This window comes from Dasypus novemcinctus, chromosome 7 (assembly GCF_030445035.2).
Source record: "Dasypus novemcinctus isolate mDasNov1 chromosome 7, mDasNov1.1.hap2, whole genome shotgun sequence".
NCBI lineage: Eukaryota > Metazoa > Chordata > Mammalia > Cingulata > Dasypodidae > Dasypus > Dasypus novemcinctus.
The window spans coordinates 115873769-115892727 of NC_080679.1; the positions used below are offsets into that span (position 1 = coordinate 115873769).

Here is an 18959-nt window from a genome sequence, read left to right on the forward strand (position 1 = left end):
TTTCTTACTTCTCCCCTCCTCAGAGCTGAACTTCCTTACTATTTCGTCCCCTCAGGCCTGTTGCATCTGGACCTGTTCAGCCTTTCCTCATACTTCCCCTTTCCCACCTGCAGGTTAGGGGTGAGAATGCATCTGTCCCAACCCCACAGTAGTGGCACTGCCTGTGAACTTGACTGCCTTTTGCATGAATCTTGAAGCTACCTGAGGGCAGTGACTGACTATGCCTTGCAAGTTTTTCTTCCCCAACTCTCAAGACAGGACATGGTACACTCTGGTTGACAAATACTTACAGGGCCAATGAATGAAAAAAAAAACCACAGCAGCCTCTGGATTTCCATTGCCTTTTGCATGAATCTTGAAGCTACCTGAGGGCAGTGACTGACTATGCCTTGCCAAGTTTTTCTTCCCCAACTCTCAAGACAGGACATGGTACACTCTGGTTGACAAATACTTACAGGGCCAATGAATGAAAAAAAAACCCCACAGCACTCTCTGGATTTCCATGAATTGCAAAATAGTAAATAGAAATCTATAGCCAGGAGATGGTGTAGAAGGGGCAGCTTTATGAGAATATTTTTCAGAAGACAATTCTAGTACTATGTTTTCGACATCATAAAGTCAAAGATGAGATACATGGTTCCTGGCAAACATGAATAAAAAGGACACACACATGCTCACTCACTCAAGGTTCCATACATTTATTCACGGATTAACCTGAGAGTTCCTGTACACACACTGTGTGTAGCAGGGTGCCAGGCACATGGGATACAGATGCGAACAAGCTAGACAGGGGCCCTGCAGCATGAAGCATGTCGCGTGGTCTATTTTGGGAAGGGGAACTTCCTGTCTGACAGGAAACCGATAACGGATTTACAGAGCACAGGACCTGGGGGAAAGCGAGACTGGATGTAGAGACTGGATTCGTAAAGTTAGAGAAGAAAGCAACTGGCATCCAATAAATCTCAGAAAGAGATGTTTCCTGAGTGGCAAGTAATCATTTTCCCTGAGAGGAAGTGGATGCAGGAAACGAAGAGTAGTTTTCAGAAACAGCAGCAGGGAGCCAGGCAGGAGCTCAGGGAGACTCCTGTGCCAGGAAGAGCTGGGAGGACTTGAAACCCAGTGCCAACGAAGGTCAGAACAGTGCCTCTCTGCACCTCCAGGAAAGGTCAGCAGCTCGTGTAGGTACAAGCGGACTGGAAGAACAGCTCTCAGACCCTGGGTGTCTCCTGAGGCTCTGGGATGTTGGGGTGGCAGGCTCTGGCCTCAGACAAAGCCAGCATCCAATCCTGGTTCCACTCCCTATGGCTATGCATCTCAGTTTTCATATCCAGAGAGTGGGATTACCACCACCACCTCATAGGGTGACTGGGAGAATTAAAAGGGACGATGTTCCATGGAGTGTCAAGTACAGTGCTCGACAGAGTTTCTATGTCTATGGTTGTTAGGGTTATGACGATGGCAATAAAATAAACAGATCATTCTTAATGGAGGCGTTGCATGAAGACTGAATGAGATACTAAGTCAAAGGTTTAGGCCCCATAGGAAAGTGTGATGACTAATATGGTATAATTATATTAGGTAATCAATAGGGCATGTTTTTATTTATTGAGCATTTATTGAGTGGTCTGTGCCAGGCCTTATTCTAAGCACTTCACATGTATTAGTTCACATGATCCTCACATTAGCCCGATGAGGTTGGTCCTTTTATTATCCTTATTTTACAGAGAAGGAAACTAAGGCACAGAGAAGCTGAGTCATGTGCCCAGTCATATACCTGGAAACTTATACAAATGGATTGGAACCCAGGGGGCTGGGCACCTGACCACGAAGGAGAAATCAGGGACCAAACATGCTGCCTGGAGGCCCTGCCCATGTCTAGCTCCCTCTCCCAGGAGCACAGAAGGCTGCTGGCTGCTTGTCGCCATTTCAGGTGCCTTAAAACTTCAACTCTTTCTTTGGAACCTATCTTGGGCCTACAATCTCTGCCCACTACGAGTTCAACATGCCATTTCTATTTTTAGCCTGCACACCCTCACCCCTATTGTATGGAGATCTCCTAAGACACAGCTCTGCACCTGAAGAGGAAGGCACTATTTCTGGAATCTGGTCAAGGAGTTCATATTCTCCGACCCAGAGGCTTCTGGGTCTATTTCTAGCTGTTGCTTTTGAAGCCTGAGGAATTAAAATGTTATAAAAATGATGGCATAGTTATATTCTTGGCCTTGACTTCTGTGAAGACAAGCTGCAGTATCCAAACTCTGTTGGGGGTGGTGGAGCTCCTGGAACTCTCCCCTGCTTTAGAAGTGAAGTTATGCTTTGATCTGTTTTATACACTTAGATTTCATACAAGGTTTCTTTGGAAAAGGTTCCTGTTTTTAAAGATATGTGAAAAACACTAGAGTTCTATATTTTTAGGATTACTGAACATTTATTATTAAAGGGAATTCTTAGAAACCACTGGTTTCAGACCTTGCCTTGCTTGGAGTGAGAAGGGAAGACTGGACTGAAGTAGGATGCTGCCATTGCCCCTTCCCTGAAAGTCTCTGTGATGCCCTGCAGAACCCACTGCAGGTTATAGACCCTGGCAGGAAGTCTTTATTTTGGCCCATCAGTCTTTCCTGCTCTAAGTTTCCATTTGACTTCTCACTGTCATATAGAACATACCTGCCTCAGGAAAACCGATGCGCTGGGGTGACCATTGCTGGGCTTCCGTTGTCTCCAAAGCAGGAATATAAACACAGAAACTTGCAAGATCTTAACTGTTCTTGAGAACCTTCTGGAACATGAAGCAGGACACAGAAAAGACAGGCTGCCTCCCGAAGAGCCTTACCTGTTTCTCGATGAAAGCATTGATCCTCTGCAGCATCCCTTCACATGTGAATTCATATGGCATGTATGGCTCAGTCTGTGAAAAAAGAACGTGGTACCATGAAATAGGGGGACACCGAGAGCATGTGACATATTCCCATTCTTCCACTGATTCATCTAGCCTAGAGGTGACAACATGCTGGAGGCTGCCCAGTGAGGGTTAAGACTGTGAGTCTGAAGTCAACAGATGTGGGTTCACAATCTTACTGTCCTTTTTTTTTTTTTAAAGATTTATTTAATTATTTAATTCCCCCCCCTCCCCTGGTTGTCTGTTCTTGGTGTCCATTTGCTGGGTCTTGTTTCTTTGTCCACTTCTGTTGTCGTCAGCAGCACGGGAAGTGTGGGCGGCGCCATTCCGGGGCAGGCTGCTCTTTCTTTTCACGCTGGGCAGCTCTCCTCACAGGCGCACTCCTTGCGTGTGGGGCTCCCCCATGCGGGGGACACCCTTGTGTGGCACGGCACTCCTTGCGCGCATCAGCACTGGGCACGGCCAGCTCCACACGGGTCAAGGAGGCCCAGGGCTTGAACCGCGGACCTCCCATATGGTAGACGGACGCCCTAACCACTGGGCCAAAGTCCGTTTCCCTCTTACTGTTCTTTATTAGCTATGGGACCCTGAGCAAACCACCTCCCACCCCTGAGTTTCAGGTACCTCATGTGTAAAATGCCAATTCAAAAGGCCCACCTCCTTTAAGCTATGGTGGAGACTATGAAAAAACAGTCAAGGGCTTAGTTTAGTGTCTAGCACACTGTAGACACTGAACAAAAGGGAGCAAGTACCACTTGCTAGAAGGTAAGCGCCACCAGTCAGGGTGCGTGGCTGTTGGCACCTCTTTGTATCCCAGGGATAAGCACAGTGTGGCCACCACTGGAACTGAATAAACATCTTTTGAATGAATGCACGACCAATGCTCTGAGAAAGGCCTGTGATGAACAGTTCAACTAACCCATGAAGGTACCAAAAACATGGGCCTGTGTTAGTGGGTGAGCTTAGCATGTACCCAAACAGCTCAGAATGTATGGAGATAGAGTGGCACCAGTACAGATGGTCTGTAAAGGTCAAGTTGGGTTCTAACAAGCCAAGATTGGGGAGAGCCAAAATGTGGTGCAACTGTATGAGATTAGATGTGGAAAAAGGAGAGGAGATCTTGGAAGCAGGTGAGACAAGGCTGAGGAGGAAGTTGAATGGATTCCCACAAAAGCCTTGAGAGGCCTCTACAAGTTTATCTGAGGGCAGTGGGAAACCCTAGAAGGTGCTTCCCTGGGGTAAGTGAAGCGATCTAATGATATGGTGACACCTAAAAGAGAAGGGTGGGTTTGATATCTTTGACATAGAATTTGTGCCAACACTGTGAGTTCTCAGGGACACCACCAGCTAGCATCACCAAACTAAATGGAAATTTCATTTGGGAGAAAACAACCAGCTCTCCAGGTCTGTTACAGCGTCAGAGTGCCCAACAGCACCTGTCAGCAATAGGGTAATGAGGCACCTTCACTATCTCCCTTCTAAGTCTGCACTTGACTATCCTGAATATACAAGGTGGGAAACTGGGTACAACACCTATGAGCTGAGGCCTTCTGAAAATGGGATGATCAACATTCTGCAGTGGGCATACAAGTGGTTGGCCTCAGGGTATCCTCTCCGTTTTGGGAGGGTATTTATTCATATATTATATTCAAAAAGTTCTTCAACTGTGATTTCATAACCTCATAATGCATCTTGAAACACACAATTGTTGCAGAGAAGTCGGGTGTGCGTGGTACTGAAGGCCAGGACACGAGAACTCTGAGAAGGAAGTTGATTTATTTCGACCGGCTGGACTCAGTGGACTCCTGTCCTAATAAAAACTGAGCCCCAAATAGAATTTGTCGGTCCCTTTTATACAGAGGAAATAAGAGTAGGGAGACAAACGGTGCTTGTATGCAAAAAGACTTTTTGTTAGTTTCTTCAAGTGTTTATCTGAGTATTAGATAGGTTATTTCCTCCAGGTAAGCATGATTATTCCCCATATTCCAAGCCAGCTTGAATTTAGTGTATCCTCCACATTTCGTCCGGATGCAACTTTGAATACACATTCAGTCTTACATCCTTTCTGAACATTCAAAGACTGTAAGGCCTATATTACTTATTTGGATTTCTAAAGACTAGGTACACCTGGAAACAATTTTGAATTTATACACAGGCTATATTACAATTACATTTGCCCCTCAGCTGAACCAGCTCATGCCCATCTGGATAGAGCTAAAAGGGACTGAACCAGAGTATTGTGGCAGGACTATTCTGCAAGAACAGAGAGGTCACTCTATTTCTAGATAGCTCAACTCTGAAGAGCTCAAAATACTTTGGAAAATTGACTTCTGTGTTCTAGGCATGCTACTTCTCATCTCAAGCTTTTGTACTTGTGCTCTCTCTGATCTAGACTTAATCCTTCACACTAAATGTAAAAGTCGCCTTTTTTAAAAAAAGTGTATTTATTTATTCAACACAAAGTCAGTTCCAGAAGCTTTCTATAATGGGTCAATAGATATGTATCTTCTCAAAAGCTCAATGAAGGAATAAAAGAAACCATCTACAGGAGGGGAATATAGCATTTGGAGTGCATTCATAAGTGGGTAAGTAGAATTTCTACAGTGAAATAAACAAATTAGCAGGAAGCAAGCTGAAGACCCAAGACTCTTTCCTGCAACATACTACAAAGGGCATCTATTAGAAAAGGGAAGTGAATTAATTTAAAAGATACAATGCAGTGAATTCAGAAAAATAGCTTTTCTCTATTCTTCTACCAACCAAGTCTGGTCTGAGCAAAGGGATGCTGCCTCTTTAACTGCTTTGTGGCTGGGTGACAGTTATAAAGGACATGAAGGCAAATGATTTTCCTATAGAGGAAAAGCAAAGGAAAAAAAAATGAAGTTGTATTTGTAAGCCCTCTCTGCCAGTGAGCTGCCTTCCTGCAGACAGGGGAGAACTAGGGTTTCCCTCTGGGTGGGAAACGCTACCAGACCTCTGGCTACCGGGATAAAGAGCAAGCCCCTGAAGTCAGAGCTGTTTCGCAGATGTTGGGTGGTGGTGGGGGTGGAGTTTTTCCTGATTAACACTCCTTCAGGAAGAAGTCTAGGCTTCTTCGAGGGATGGAATGAAATGGAACGCTGGATCCACATCTGACCATTGAGAAACCAAAGTAGGGCCAGATGGGAGAAGCAAGGGTTCTTCTTCATTTTCTTGGTCATCCTGCTTTATGGAAAAAGGACTGTTATTCATTTGGGTAGGGCCACAGGAAGGATGCATGCAGGCTACACTGTGTAGTTTCCTGTTGGCCATGGAAACTTTCCATTATCTTCCCATTATCTCCATCTTTTCCTCTTAACCTCTTATTGTGAGATTTCCTGCCTCCTCCAATACCAACATTTCCCGTGTCTCATCTTTGCAAGGCACCACGTTAGAATACAATTCCTACAGGGGACTGCTCTCAAAGAAGAGATCAGTCAAACTTCCATGGTACTGTCTGACTGTGGTGGTCTGGCATGAGTCAATGAGAAATGGACTTGGAAGGTTTGTGTCCTGGCTCCCCTATTCACTAGCCATAGGATTTTGAGTTAGGCATATTGCGTCATCTATTTTCATATTTTAAAATGTAAACTAGATCATGTCATTCAGTTGCTAAAAATTTTGCATCACACTTACAAAAAAATCCAGAATCCTTTTCATGGCCTGTTTAAAGGTCCTACACGTTCTGATCCCTGGAGATCCTATGGTTTCCATTATTTCTGATGGGAGGTCAGTTATCTTTAATATTGTTATTCCCGGAATGAATTTTTTTTTTTCCTTTGGCTGTTTTCAAAATGTTCTGTTTATCTTTGTTTTTCAGCCATTTGACTATGATGTATCTAGGTGTGTTTTACTTTGTATTTTTCCTGCGTAGAGTTCATTAAGCTCCTAGCATATGTATGTTGATGCCATTCATTAATGCTGGAGAACTCTTAGCCTTTATTTCTTCAAAGATTTCTTCTGTTCCATTCTCTGTCAATCTCTCTCTTCTAAGATTCTAATTGCATATAAATTAGACTGTTTGATATAGTTTCACAGATCTTAGATGCTCTTTGTTCTTAAATTCTCTTTGTTTCAATCTGGATACTTCTATTGACAAGTCCTCAAGTTCAGGGATTCTTTAATCTGTTATGAACAGTCTGCGAATAAGCCCACCAAAAGGATTTTCCATCTCTAATAATAATTCTCATTTCTAGCATTTTCATTTGGCTTTAAAAAAATAGTTTCCATGTCTCTGCTGAAATTCCTCTGTTCAAACATGCTGTCTACCTTTTTTGCTAAATCTTTTAATATATTTATCATAGCATTTTCTAAAGAAATCTTGGTATAGGTAAAAGTGTAGAATTTGACAGGTCAAAGGTAATTGTATTTGCTTTACATATTGTAGCTCACCTCTTTGGATATCATTAATAAAACAAATAAAATAGAGAATAACCTATTTTTCTTACATTCTTGCCACATTAAGCTTTTCACATGCATTATCTTCTTTATTCCTTTAAACAGTTCTCTGTGTTAGAAACTATTATTAAGCTAATTTTTCAGATGAAGAGAGAGAGTCTTAGAAAGGTTAAGTAATTTATCCAGCATCCCATAGCTACAAGGTATCAGAGGTGAGATGAGAATTCAGGGTCTAGGCTTTTAAGCATTAGACTATACTGCCTTTCTCTATAAATACAGTCTGAAGCTTAAGTTCTAAAAAGAGAATTTCTGCCCTTGGCATTCACTAGGAACCAAAACCGAAGATATAGAGGAAAATTATTTGGTCCACTTAAATTTAAAAAAAAGATCATTGTGGCCTAGGTGTTTGCAATTTTACACTGATTTGAACAAAGATAAAGTATACTGGCTGACATGTGTAGGCTGTTATTCATCAAGGAGCAGAACAAATCAGCTATACATTATTTTGTGGGATTCCCAAAAAGATTAAAGAAAGCTTTGGGAGCTTATCATAGTATTTTAAAGTTCTTGTCTGATAATTGTTAACATCTGGGCCATCTCTAGGTCTCATTTTCTTAACCATTTCCTCCCAATGATGGGTCTGTTTTCCTGCTTTTTTGAGTGTCATAATTTAAAATATAAAATCTTGTAATTAAATATAAGAAAGTTTGGCACTAAATTTCTAACTCATTTCTAACAAGTGTAATTTTTATGACAATAGTTTTTATTAATCTCACACCTACTCTTTCTTTCCTACTCATATCTTTCTCCTCGTTTCATTTTATGCTTTTCCTTTTTAAATTTTATATTGTCTTAATACATTAGTCAAAAAGATCTGGGTCTGAATCCAGGCTCTATTTCTTACTAGCTGTGTGATCTTTGGTAAAATACTGCTTTAAACCTTTATTTCTTCATTATAAACTGGGAATAGCAGTCACACTCCATAGAATTGTAGAAGGATTAAATGAGAATAGGCTCATAAAAGAGTTTTTCTATATATCAGCTACTGCTATTATTATTATATTTTTAAGTGGCCTTAGATAGTTCTTGGGATAAGGTTGATCAGGGTTGATCTGCCATGTCAGAAAAGTATCTTCTTTATTATCTTTTGCACTATAGTAAGTAACTTTTTCAAAGTACGAACACTGATTTTATTTATATCATTAAAATTTTAATATCCAGTTTAAATGCCTACTAATGTTTTGCTCACTACAGTTTTATAATATATTTAAATCTTCACTTAAATACTTAATGTTTCGTTAACTATGGCTTTATATTTCAGAATATTAAAGCCGTTAATATTAATCATTGCATATAATTTTAGTAAAATATGCATTTTATTTTAAAAAGTAACCAAATAATTGTTTATGTCCAGAGACTAGCTTACCACTAAAAGGTCTATTAAAATATGTTCTGGCCAAACTCAGTATTAGGTTAAGTACACAGATAAGTTATTTTCACTCTTCCCATTCTCTTCATAATGCACTATTTTGAAACACTCAGATGGAGCTATCAAATGAGAAATCTGATAGCATTGGGAAACACCGGCCTTTCATTTTCACTTTTTCCTCCATCCTTCTCCCTGCTATCTTCCCCCTGTAATATATTATTCATTTGGTTTTAATGCTGCATTCTCATTGCCTCATGCCTGTTTGCTTTAGATACTGCTTCTTTCCTTTTTATATACAGCTGCTTCCTTTAAAGTAGTCAATTCTGAAGTAGCTTTCCCAGCATGTTTAAAATAAAGCTTTTAATGTACTTTGGGCTAATAAATTGATGTATGGAATAAACAGAGGTGGCCTCAGGTAGAACAGAACAGAAAGAACTCAGGACTCCACCTTCAGTGTTTGTGTATTGGACATCCCCATTAGATTTGTTTGACAAATGGGATCTATAACCTGAAAAGTTTTGGACTCCATGATCCAATGTTTTCTACTTTTTGATTCACTTTTGAAAAGGCTGTATATTTTACTAAGAGAAGCAGAGACTCAAGAAAGAAAGAATCATCTATTTCCACAGGAAAGTGGTGAAGCTTTAGATGTGTGGCAGATAGTTTCAGAAAGCCTGGTAGTAGCTAACCCCACTCAGCACTTCTCCTGTTGGCTTGGCCACCAGCAGTCTGTGGAAATTCTGCCCTAAGCTGGCCTAGCCCTACCCAGAGGGGGGATGTTCTGAACGTCTAATGCTGAAGTTCAATAACTGCACCAGGCATGGATAATAAATCAGAGTGCTACTGCTCCCCTGGAGATCTTCCGAATTAATTGAAATGGGCAGTTCAGTGGGCCATGACTGGTTATCCCATTTTATTTCCCAAAGAAGAAAGATGCCTTATATCATATAACTCATACCCAACTTTTTTAACACAGTGGTTTACAAGTGGGGGTGATGTTGCCACCACTATCACCGCTGCCCCTGCCTTGTCCCTAGGAGCTATCTGGCAATGCCTGCAAACACTTTTGGTTGTCAAATGTTGGTGGGCAGGAAGAGGGCCAGAGGGTAGATGCCAGGGATGCTGTCAGACCTTCTACAATGCACAAGACAGCCTCTCTACTGCGACAAAGAATTATCTCGCCCATTTGTCCATAATGCTGAGGTTGAAAAATCCTGAATTACCATAAGGTCACATTTATTTATTTATTTATTTATTTATTTTTAAATGTCATTAGCATTACCTCCAATTGGATCACAAAAACTTTCAGGGATTCACTCCCGCCTCCTCCTTGGCGTGGTTGGCACGCAAAGTCCTCACAGGTGATTTAAGCCCATCTGTTTAGTTCATTTCCCCTAAAACTCTTCAAAGTTCAAAGCAGCTTACGTGGTTTTTCACAACCATTCTTAGAGGTGCACACAGGGGGACAAGTCAAATGTTGATAAAGAGGCCCCCTATGGGCAAATTGGCCATTTTTCTCAGGATATTATACCTTTTCAGCTTTTTCCCTTTACTCTCACTATGCCTTGAATATATGCCCTTCTGGACCCACTTCTTAGTTTTGCTTCGTACATGACTACTCACCCTATAAGACCAAAGTCAAATGCTGCATTCTCCAGAAAGTCTCCTCCCACTCCCATCTCTAAGTCATTTGCATGCTGCTTCTGGCATTGAACATATTGTGCCTTCTAGTAGGCTTATTTGCGAACAAATATTTCTCTCTCTCCCTCCCATCTATCCATTCAGCAAATCACTGGGAATACAATAGTGAGGCAGATATATTTGCTGCCCTCGTGTTGCATATGGGCTGGAATAAAGAAATAGATGTCAGCTCCGTTTTTGTTTCACAGAACATCCATGCAGGATTCTCAAGCCAAATCCTACAACTTAGCTACTTTCCAATTCTAGGGATAAGCTAATGTAGAAAAGCTCTATTTACTAAAACAAAAGGCCTATAATGCTGTCCACACATTCCAGTTCACATTACAAATGGGGGAAATGGATTTTTTTTAAGCACCTTTTGATTTAAAATTGCCTTCACTGCATCCTCGACTTCTTCCTGATTGTTGAGATCAACAGTCCAAACGTGGGGCCGTCCAATGAAAACTTCAGCATAAGGATGCTGAGATGTCAGCTGGAAAAGAAAAAACAAACCATCTCAGTTTCATAAGCACTGACTTACCTTTCTTAACTTTTTATTGTACTAACTTAAATACAACTCAAATTTTCCCATTTTTACCCTCTCAAGGATACTATTCACTATTAATTATATCCATAAAATTGTGCTACCATCACCAATATCCATTAACCCAACTTTTTTATCACCACGAACAGAAACTCTGCATCAGGTAAACAATAATGCTGCCTCCCCATGCCTACATCTGGGCCCTCATAATCTATAATGGTCTGTCTCTATGAAATTTGCTTCAGCTGAGCATTTCATATAAGTAAGATAAAAAATTCATCTTTTTGTGTCTGGCTTACTTCATTCAACATGATAAATTCAAGGTTCATTTAGGTTGTAGCTTGTCTTAGAACTTCATTCCTTTTCACAGTTGAATAATATTCCACTGTGTATATGCACCACATTTTGTTTTTCCATTCTTCTGTTGATGGACACCGGGTTGCTTCCATTTTTTTGGGGTGTGAATAATGCTGCTATGAACCTTCTGTGCTAGATGAAGTGTTATACCTTTATTCATACCTAGTAGTACTTGTGAAGGTAGTAAAACATTACTGTCCTTCCCAATGTTCGAAACTTTCTGAATACCCATAAAGGAGAAAGAGAAATGGCACCAAAAAAGTGAGTCCCACTTGAAAATAAAAGACTGAATGTCACAATCAGGTGATGTGGGGGCTGTTACAAGTAGGTTTGATCTCTAACCTCATACCAAGATATAATATATCTTTATCTCAGTCATACCCCAATCCTGAAAATCACCTACATCAAACTTGTATCTATTATACTAGAATAGACAGACAAGCATGGGATATTTATGGTAAAAACCAGGCATTACCATAACACTGGATCCTTGATATAAATAAAGACAATGTGCAATCAGAAAAGGACAGGTAGTTTTTGTCCAAAAGGAGGTTTTATTTTAAGAACAAAGGGGTGACCAAGGAAACCAAGTGAGTTCTTTAAGAGTTCATGTTTTAAATATCTAAATGTACCCCTCACACATGTTTCTACCTTTATTCTAGGATCCCTCTAAAACTGTGGGTTCAAGAGAGCATTTTGGCCATTTGTAAGAGCTTCTTTGGCTATCACAATGATTGGGGGTACTACAATTAAACCAAGTGGGAACCAGGGATGTAGGGGATGCCACAAAGTTTATTCCCTACACAAATTTTAAACGTCCTGCTGGGATTTCATGTGGGTATATGGAATCTAAATCTGTGGCACCATTTTAATAGACAAAACTTTTCCAGGAATGTAATCAGGATGTAAATCAAGGGATATCTATACTCCTATTTTATCTGGTATTTCAATAAGCTGTTACCATTTTGGGAAAACCATTGCAGCAATGTAAATGTCACTCATGATCCTTGAATCTCCACTACAACATAGCCAAATCAGTCTACATTTGTAGCTATTGCATTAATGGTAATTGTGTATGTATGTGTTTTTTCCATCTGGCTCCTGTTTCACAATGTCAAATATAAAGAAAAAGCAGTGACCACATTCAGTTGAATGTTTTATTCCTCTTAACTAACACAAACTTATTGATTGTAAGGAGAATGAGACAGCATGGTGTCTTCTAGTAAAGCTCTTGCTAAAATATGCATTACTTTATTATAAATTATTTCCTTTTATTTCTCCTTTATATTAGAGTTAGGGAATGACTCTTTTAAAAAATAACATGCATAGGCAGGTTATACATTATTTATGAATTTCATTCCAGGAGAGAGAAGTAGATGTTAAAATATATTTTGTTATACAAAGGAGGGGTTGGGTTGGGTAGGGCTGGGGGTCCTTGCTTTAAAGAAAAAACCAGCTCTTTTTTTTTCTTGAGATTCCAATATACTCAGAGGGCTGGAGGATTTAACTGGCACCACTCCATCCAGCTCTTGGCCACCATTCTTCGTACACTACCATGCCAACTCTTCAGTGGAGGAACCCAGAACACAAGTAATTTCCTGGGCAAGAGCTCAGGCAATGGAGATGTTGGGGTCTCAGTTATCCCAGTCTTTGCTCCTGCCCAGAGTCCCCCATCACTAGCCTGCTTAGGCCCCCAGACTTCTGCCATGTACCTTCATTTTTATACAGCTATTTGGTCAATGATAGCAACTACAGAGAGCATTTGCCTGCCTAAAAAGTTGGTAAAAAACACTTTTTTTTTCTTTCTCATCACATATTTTGGGTTTGACACAAATCAATGAAACCCTGGCTGGATCAGACACTGTGCCAGTCATCTGCACATATATTATCTATCAGGTTGCTAGGGTGTCATCAAGGATTTACCCAGGTTCAGAGGGCTTTATAGTTCCCCACGACCATATAGCTAGAAAGTAGGAGAGGCAAAGTCAAATGCAGATCCTTTAACAACTTATTAGCTTTGGACCGAAAGAGACATAAAAGATAACCATTGTGCTCTTAACACAAAGACCAAAAAAGCCCAACATCAACATCAGCCTTTTAATTGTTCTCTTAAAAATTTGCCAACCTGAAAACCCCCAGGAGCAAATTTATGCCTGTATTAGACCTTTTCTGAAGATGAACAAAATATCACATCATTTTAATTTTGTGGTCTTGAGAATGAACTAATTGTTTCTTGCAAAGGAGTCAGGGCAAATTAAAGTTACCATCAATAGTTACCATCACTATTTAGCCATCTACATCTTAGCAGTCTCTCTCCTTTCTGTCTCCTAAGGTCCCTTCTTATTTACAAGGTTGCTCTCAGCACTTGGAAAATACAAAATGTTGTGCCATTAACATTTCATTCATTTACATTTATTGAGGATTACTTAATTTTATGAGCAAGACATTTTGTGATTCATTATTCCCCCTCTGAATGTTATATTTCTCCTTGTTAATTTATTGAGAACTGTCTAATCTGAGGTTTTCATTGTGTATCAATCAGTAAATTTACTGGAGTAGTTTGTAAAAGTAATGAAAATCTTATTAAATAGAGACATGACTTCAGAGCTGCTATTAAATCTCCAAGGAGAACATAATTCTCTTTATAGAAAAAAACACTTAAGTTAGAGAATTACTAATGGTTTGCAAAATGTCAGAATAATGATCAAGAACTTACTAATATGATTCCCAATATAAATATAAAAATCAAAATTTTATTACATTTAAAGTACATGTACAACCAAATTACTTAAGGCATTATGGAATATGTTTCTCCTCTGTGTGAAGAGCGCAGTTTTAAAAATTGGTCCAATGCAAAAATTAAAACAAAACTAAACTCATATTTAGAGATCCAGACTTTTACTTCTCTTCAAGTAAACAAAGAAGAGACATATATGCAATTCATATGAGGGAAAGAGTTGCTTTACTTCGAAGATTTGCGTGGGCATAAAAAGACAGCTTTGTAATTATGTATGTTTTGGTTGAAATTTTTTCCTTTCATGAGCTAAAAAACAATTTCTAGGGATTTTTGATGCTTAGAAGTCTGCACAAGTGATGATAGCTCTTTCCCAATTGGAAACATCTTTGGCTAGGGGGCTTCGTGGCTTTTGAGAGTTGAAAGAGCAAAGCCTCTCTCAAAGCTGTGTGATGCCACTGGCTACCAGCCCCTTCTCTGCAGTGTCTTCAGCAGAGAGTGAGGTGGACACCAGAAGGACTCCATTAAGGCAACTGGCCTTCTTGGGGTCTTCCTCGAGCTAGGTAACATTCACACCTATCACGTTTCAAACCTCCCTCCTCCTTTCCTCTTAAAGCCCAGGCCTCCATGGCTCCCTTCTCAGTCAACCAAGTACTTTTTCCTCCTGGCATTACTCCAAGTTAACTCCCCCTCCTTAATTCACTTAGCCATTGCTTTATGCACTTCCGTTGATTATACATCTGTCTTATCATTCTTCCATATCAGATTCCTTGCTTCTGGAAAACAGGAAATGTATCCTGATAAGTTTCCCCAAGGCAGGGACTAGCAGCAAGGACCCCAGGGGGACACACAAAACATGTGTCCACTGACCTTCTGCGTAGCGGCCCCCTGTGGCATCACGGCCCCCTGTGGGATCACGGGACCCACGGAGCCGCTGTCTGAGGTCACTGGCTGAGCGACTGAAGAAAGGATCCTACCCTGTCGTTCTACCCCAGTCTCACGGAAGGGCTGGTGGATGTGTCTAAACAGGAGAGAGGAAGCAAGAGCCCCAGCCCAGTGCCAACTGTATATTCTCTTTTGATGCCACGAAGAATGGAAGACCTCCATGACCTCAATAAAACAAAGTGCTAAATGAGAACAACTCACGGAAAACTATGAGCATTTTCTCTCAATAACTTCAGACTGGCTGATCTGACTTACGAAAGATTGCATCATTCACTGGACAACAGTTAGACTGTGTTTAAGTGTCCAAATTTTTTTCAGGAAAAAAACACTCAAATGAAACAAGGTAAAATCAAAATCTTTAGCATTATCAATAACATAATGGTTCCAATTATCAGCTCAGCCTAAGATACTATTTTTTTTATTAGAGGAGTTACAGGTTTGCAGAAAAACCATACAGGGAAACGGACTTTGGCCCAGTGGTTAGGGCGTCCGTCTACCATATGGGAGGTCCGCGGTTCAAACCCCGGGCCTCCTTGACCCGTGTGGAGCCGGCCATGTGCAGTGCTGATGCGCGCAAGGAGTGCCGCGCCACGCAAGGGTGTCCCCCGCGCCCACGCGCAAGGAGTGCGCCCGTGAGGAAAGCCGCCCAGTGTGAAAAGAAAGTGCAGCCTGCCCAGGAATGGCGCCGCCCACACTTCCTGTGCTGCTGACGACAACAGAAGCGGACAAAGAAACAAGACGCAGCAAACAGACACCAAGAACAGACAACCAGGGGAGGGGGGGAAATTAAATAAATAAATAAATCTTTAAAAAAAGAAAAGAAAAACCATACAGAAAGTATATTCCCATATACCCCCCTCACAGGGGTAGTTGTCCCTATTATAAACAACTGATGAAACAATGTTATTATGATCACACTCCTAACTATAGAAGATGGTTTACATTAGGGTTCACTCTTTGTGTTGTACAGTTCTATGTTTTTTCTTTTATTCTGATAATTTATATACAACCTGAAAATTCCCTACTTTATCCCGTTTTAAATATATAATTCAGGTGTTAATTATATTTGCAAAGTTGTGCTGCCATCACCACCATTCATTGCCAAAACTTTTCTTATCACCCCAAATAGAAACTCTGTACTAATTAATTAAGCATCAACTCCCATTCCCTGCCCCCATCCGGGCCCTGGTAACCTGTATCTTGGTTTCTAACTCTAAGGATTTGCATAATCTACTTATTTCATATAAGTGATATCATACATTATGTGTTCTTTTGTGTCTGCTTATTTCACTCAACATGATGTTTTCAAGGTTCAACTATGTTGTAGTATGCATTAGAACTTCAGTTCTTTTTACAGCTTAGTAATATCTATTGCAGTTTGTTTATCCATTCATCTGTTGGACACATGGGTTGCTTCCACCTTTTGGTAATTGTGAATAATGCCACTATGATCATCAGTGTGCCAGTATCTGTTTGAGTCCCTACTTTCAATTCCTTTGGGTATATACCTGGAAATGGGTTTGCTGGGTCATCAAGTAGTTCTATATTCAACATTCTGAGGAACTGCCAAACTATTTTCCAAAGTGGCTGTACCATTTTACAATCCTACAAACAATGTATAATGGTTCCTATTTTTCTATGTCCTCTTCAAGGCTTATCATTTCCTCCCCACCCCCCCACCTTTTGTTAAAATAGTAGCCGTTCTAGAGGGTCTGAAATAGTATTTCATTGTGGTTTTTATTCACATTCCCTGGTGGCTAAATGAGTACCTTCTTTGGAGAAATGTCTATTCAAGTCTTTTATCAATTTTAAATTGGATTGTCTTTTTGTCATTGAGTTGTGGGGCTTCTTTATATATTCATATTAAACCCCTTATCAGATAGAGTTTCCAAATATTTTCTCCTATTCTGTAGGTTGTCTTTTTTACTTTCTTGATAAAGTCCTTTGAGGCACAAGAGTTTTCATCTTGATGAAGTCCCATTCATCGGGTTTCTTCTTTTGTTACTAGTGCTTTTGCTGTAAAGTCTAAGAAACCATTGCCTAACACAAGGCCCTGAAGATGTTTCCCTATGTTTTCTTCTAGGATTTTATAGTTTTGGTTTTTATATTTAGGCCTTTGATCCATTTTGAGTTAATTTTTTTATATGGTGTGATAGGGGTCCTCAGTCATTCCTTTGCATATGGAGATCTAGTTCTCCTAGCACCATTTGTTGGAAAGACAAATCTTTGCCCACTGAGTGGAGCTGGTACCCTTGTGAAAGATCAATTGGCCAATGGAGGGCAGGCTTATTTTTGAACTCTCAATTCAATTCCATCAGTCTATATGTTTGTCCTTGTGCTACTACCATGTTATTTTGGTTATTACATTTTCGTAATAAGTACTCCCAACACTACCCACCCCCCCCGACTCCTTCATCTGTTTGCTCACTGTTTTTGTTTGTTGTCTGTTTTCCCTTTTTTTCCTTTAGGAGGCACTGGGAACTGAACCTGGGACCTCCCATTTGGAGGTGGGTGGTCAACTGTTTGAGCCACATCCGTTCCCTGCTTGTTTTTACTCTATCTCTGCCTTCTTTAGGAGGCACTGGGAACAGAACTGAACCTGGGACTGCCTGTGTGGAAGGCAGGTGCCCAACTGCTTGAGCCACATTCACTCCCTGGAATAAATTCTAAAATCATGAAACGTGGGTCTTTCAACTTTTTCTTTTTCAAGATGTTTTCGGCTATTTGGGGTCCCTTACCCTTCTATATGAATTTGAAGATTAGCTGTTATATTTCTCCCATAAAGGCTGATGGGATTTTGACTGGGATTTCATAGAATCTGTAAATCATTTTGGATAGAGTTAACATCTTAACAATATTTATTCTTCCAATCCATGAAACATAATGCCCTTTCATTTACTTAGTTGTTCTTCAATTTCTTTTAGCAATGTTTTATAGTTTTTTTGTATAACAGTCCTTTATATCCTTGGCTAAATTTATTCCTAGATATTTGCTTTTTTTAGTTGCTATTGTAAAAGTAATTTTTTTTTCTTGATTTCTCTTTTGGATTGTTCCATACTAGCATACAGAAACCCCACTGGTTTCTGCATGTTGGTCTTGTGTTCGATTACTTTACTAAATTTATTAGCTCTAGCATCTTTGTTTTGAATTTTTCTCAATATTTTAAAATATATATTATATAATCCTACAAACGGATTAAGTTTTACTCATTCTTTTCCAATTTAGATGCCTTTTATTTCTTTTTTCTTGCCTAATTACTCTGGTTTGAACTTCCAGTATAGTGTATAACAGTGGTGATAGCTGGTATCCTTGATGGGTCCCTAATACTATAGGGAAAGGTTTCAGTCTTTCACCACTGAGTATGATGGTTAATTGTTGGTTTTCATACATTCCCTTTATCATGTTAGGGGCAATTCCTTCTATTCCTAGTTTTCTGAGAATTTTTAATAAGAAGAGGTACTGGATTGTGTTAAATGCCTTTTCTGCATCACCTGAGATTATTGTGTATGTGGTTTTTTTTTCCTTTGTCCTATTAATGCAGTGTATTTCATTGAATGATTTTCCTATGTTGAACCATCCTTACACTCCTGGGAAAAATTCCACTTGATCATGGGATATAATCCTTTTAATATGCTGTTGGAGTCAGTCTGCTAGTATTTTGTCAAGGATTTTGCATCTATATTCATGAGGGATATTGGTCTGTTGTTTTCTTTTCTAGATATCTTTTTCTGGCTTGAAACTAGGGTGATACTGGCCTCAAAGAATGACTTATGAAGTGGTCCTCCTTCATCAAGTTTCTGGAAGAGTTTGAGCAGGATTGGTATTAATTCTCTTGGAATGTTTGGTAAAATTCCCCTGTGAAGCCATCTGGTCCTGGGCTTTTCTTTGTTTGGAGGTTTTTGATAAGTGATTGAGTATCTTTACTTGTTAATGGTTTGTTGAGATCTGCTATTTTTTC

General features: G+C 39.9%; 1 protein-coding gene across 5 annotated transcripts in view; it reads right to left on the reverse strand.

The window, feature by feature from the left end:
* The window catches only part of MGAT5 (alpha-1,6-mannosylglycoprotein 6-beta-N-acetylglucosaminyltransferase), a 377154-nt gene that overhangs the window by 22438 nt on the left and 335757 nt on the right, over positions 1 to 18959 (reverse strand). For all 5 annotated transcript variants that reach the window (XM_058301096.2, XM_058301094.2, XM_058301097.1 and 2 more), the window contains 2 exons: positions 10798 to 10914; positions 2831 to 2905 (listed from right to left, as the gene is read on the reverse strand). In XM_058301096.2, coding sequence (XP_058157079.1) covers positions 2831 to 2905; positions 10798 to 10914 — 192 coding nt within the window. The remainder of the gene's footprint in view (positions 1 to 2830; positions 2906 to 10797; positions 10915 to 18959) is intronic.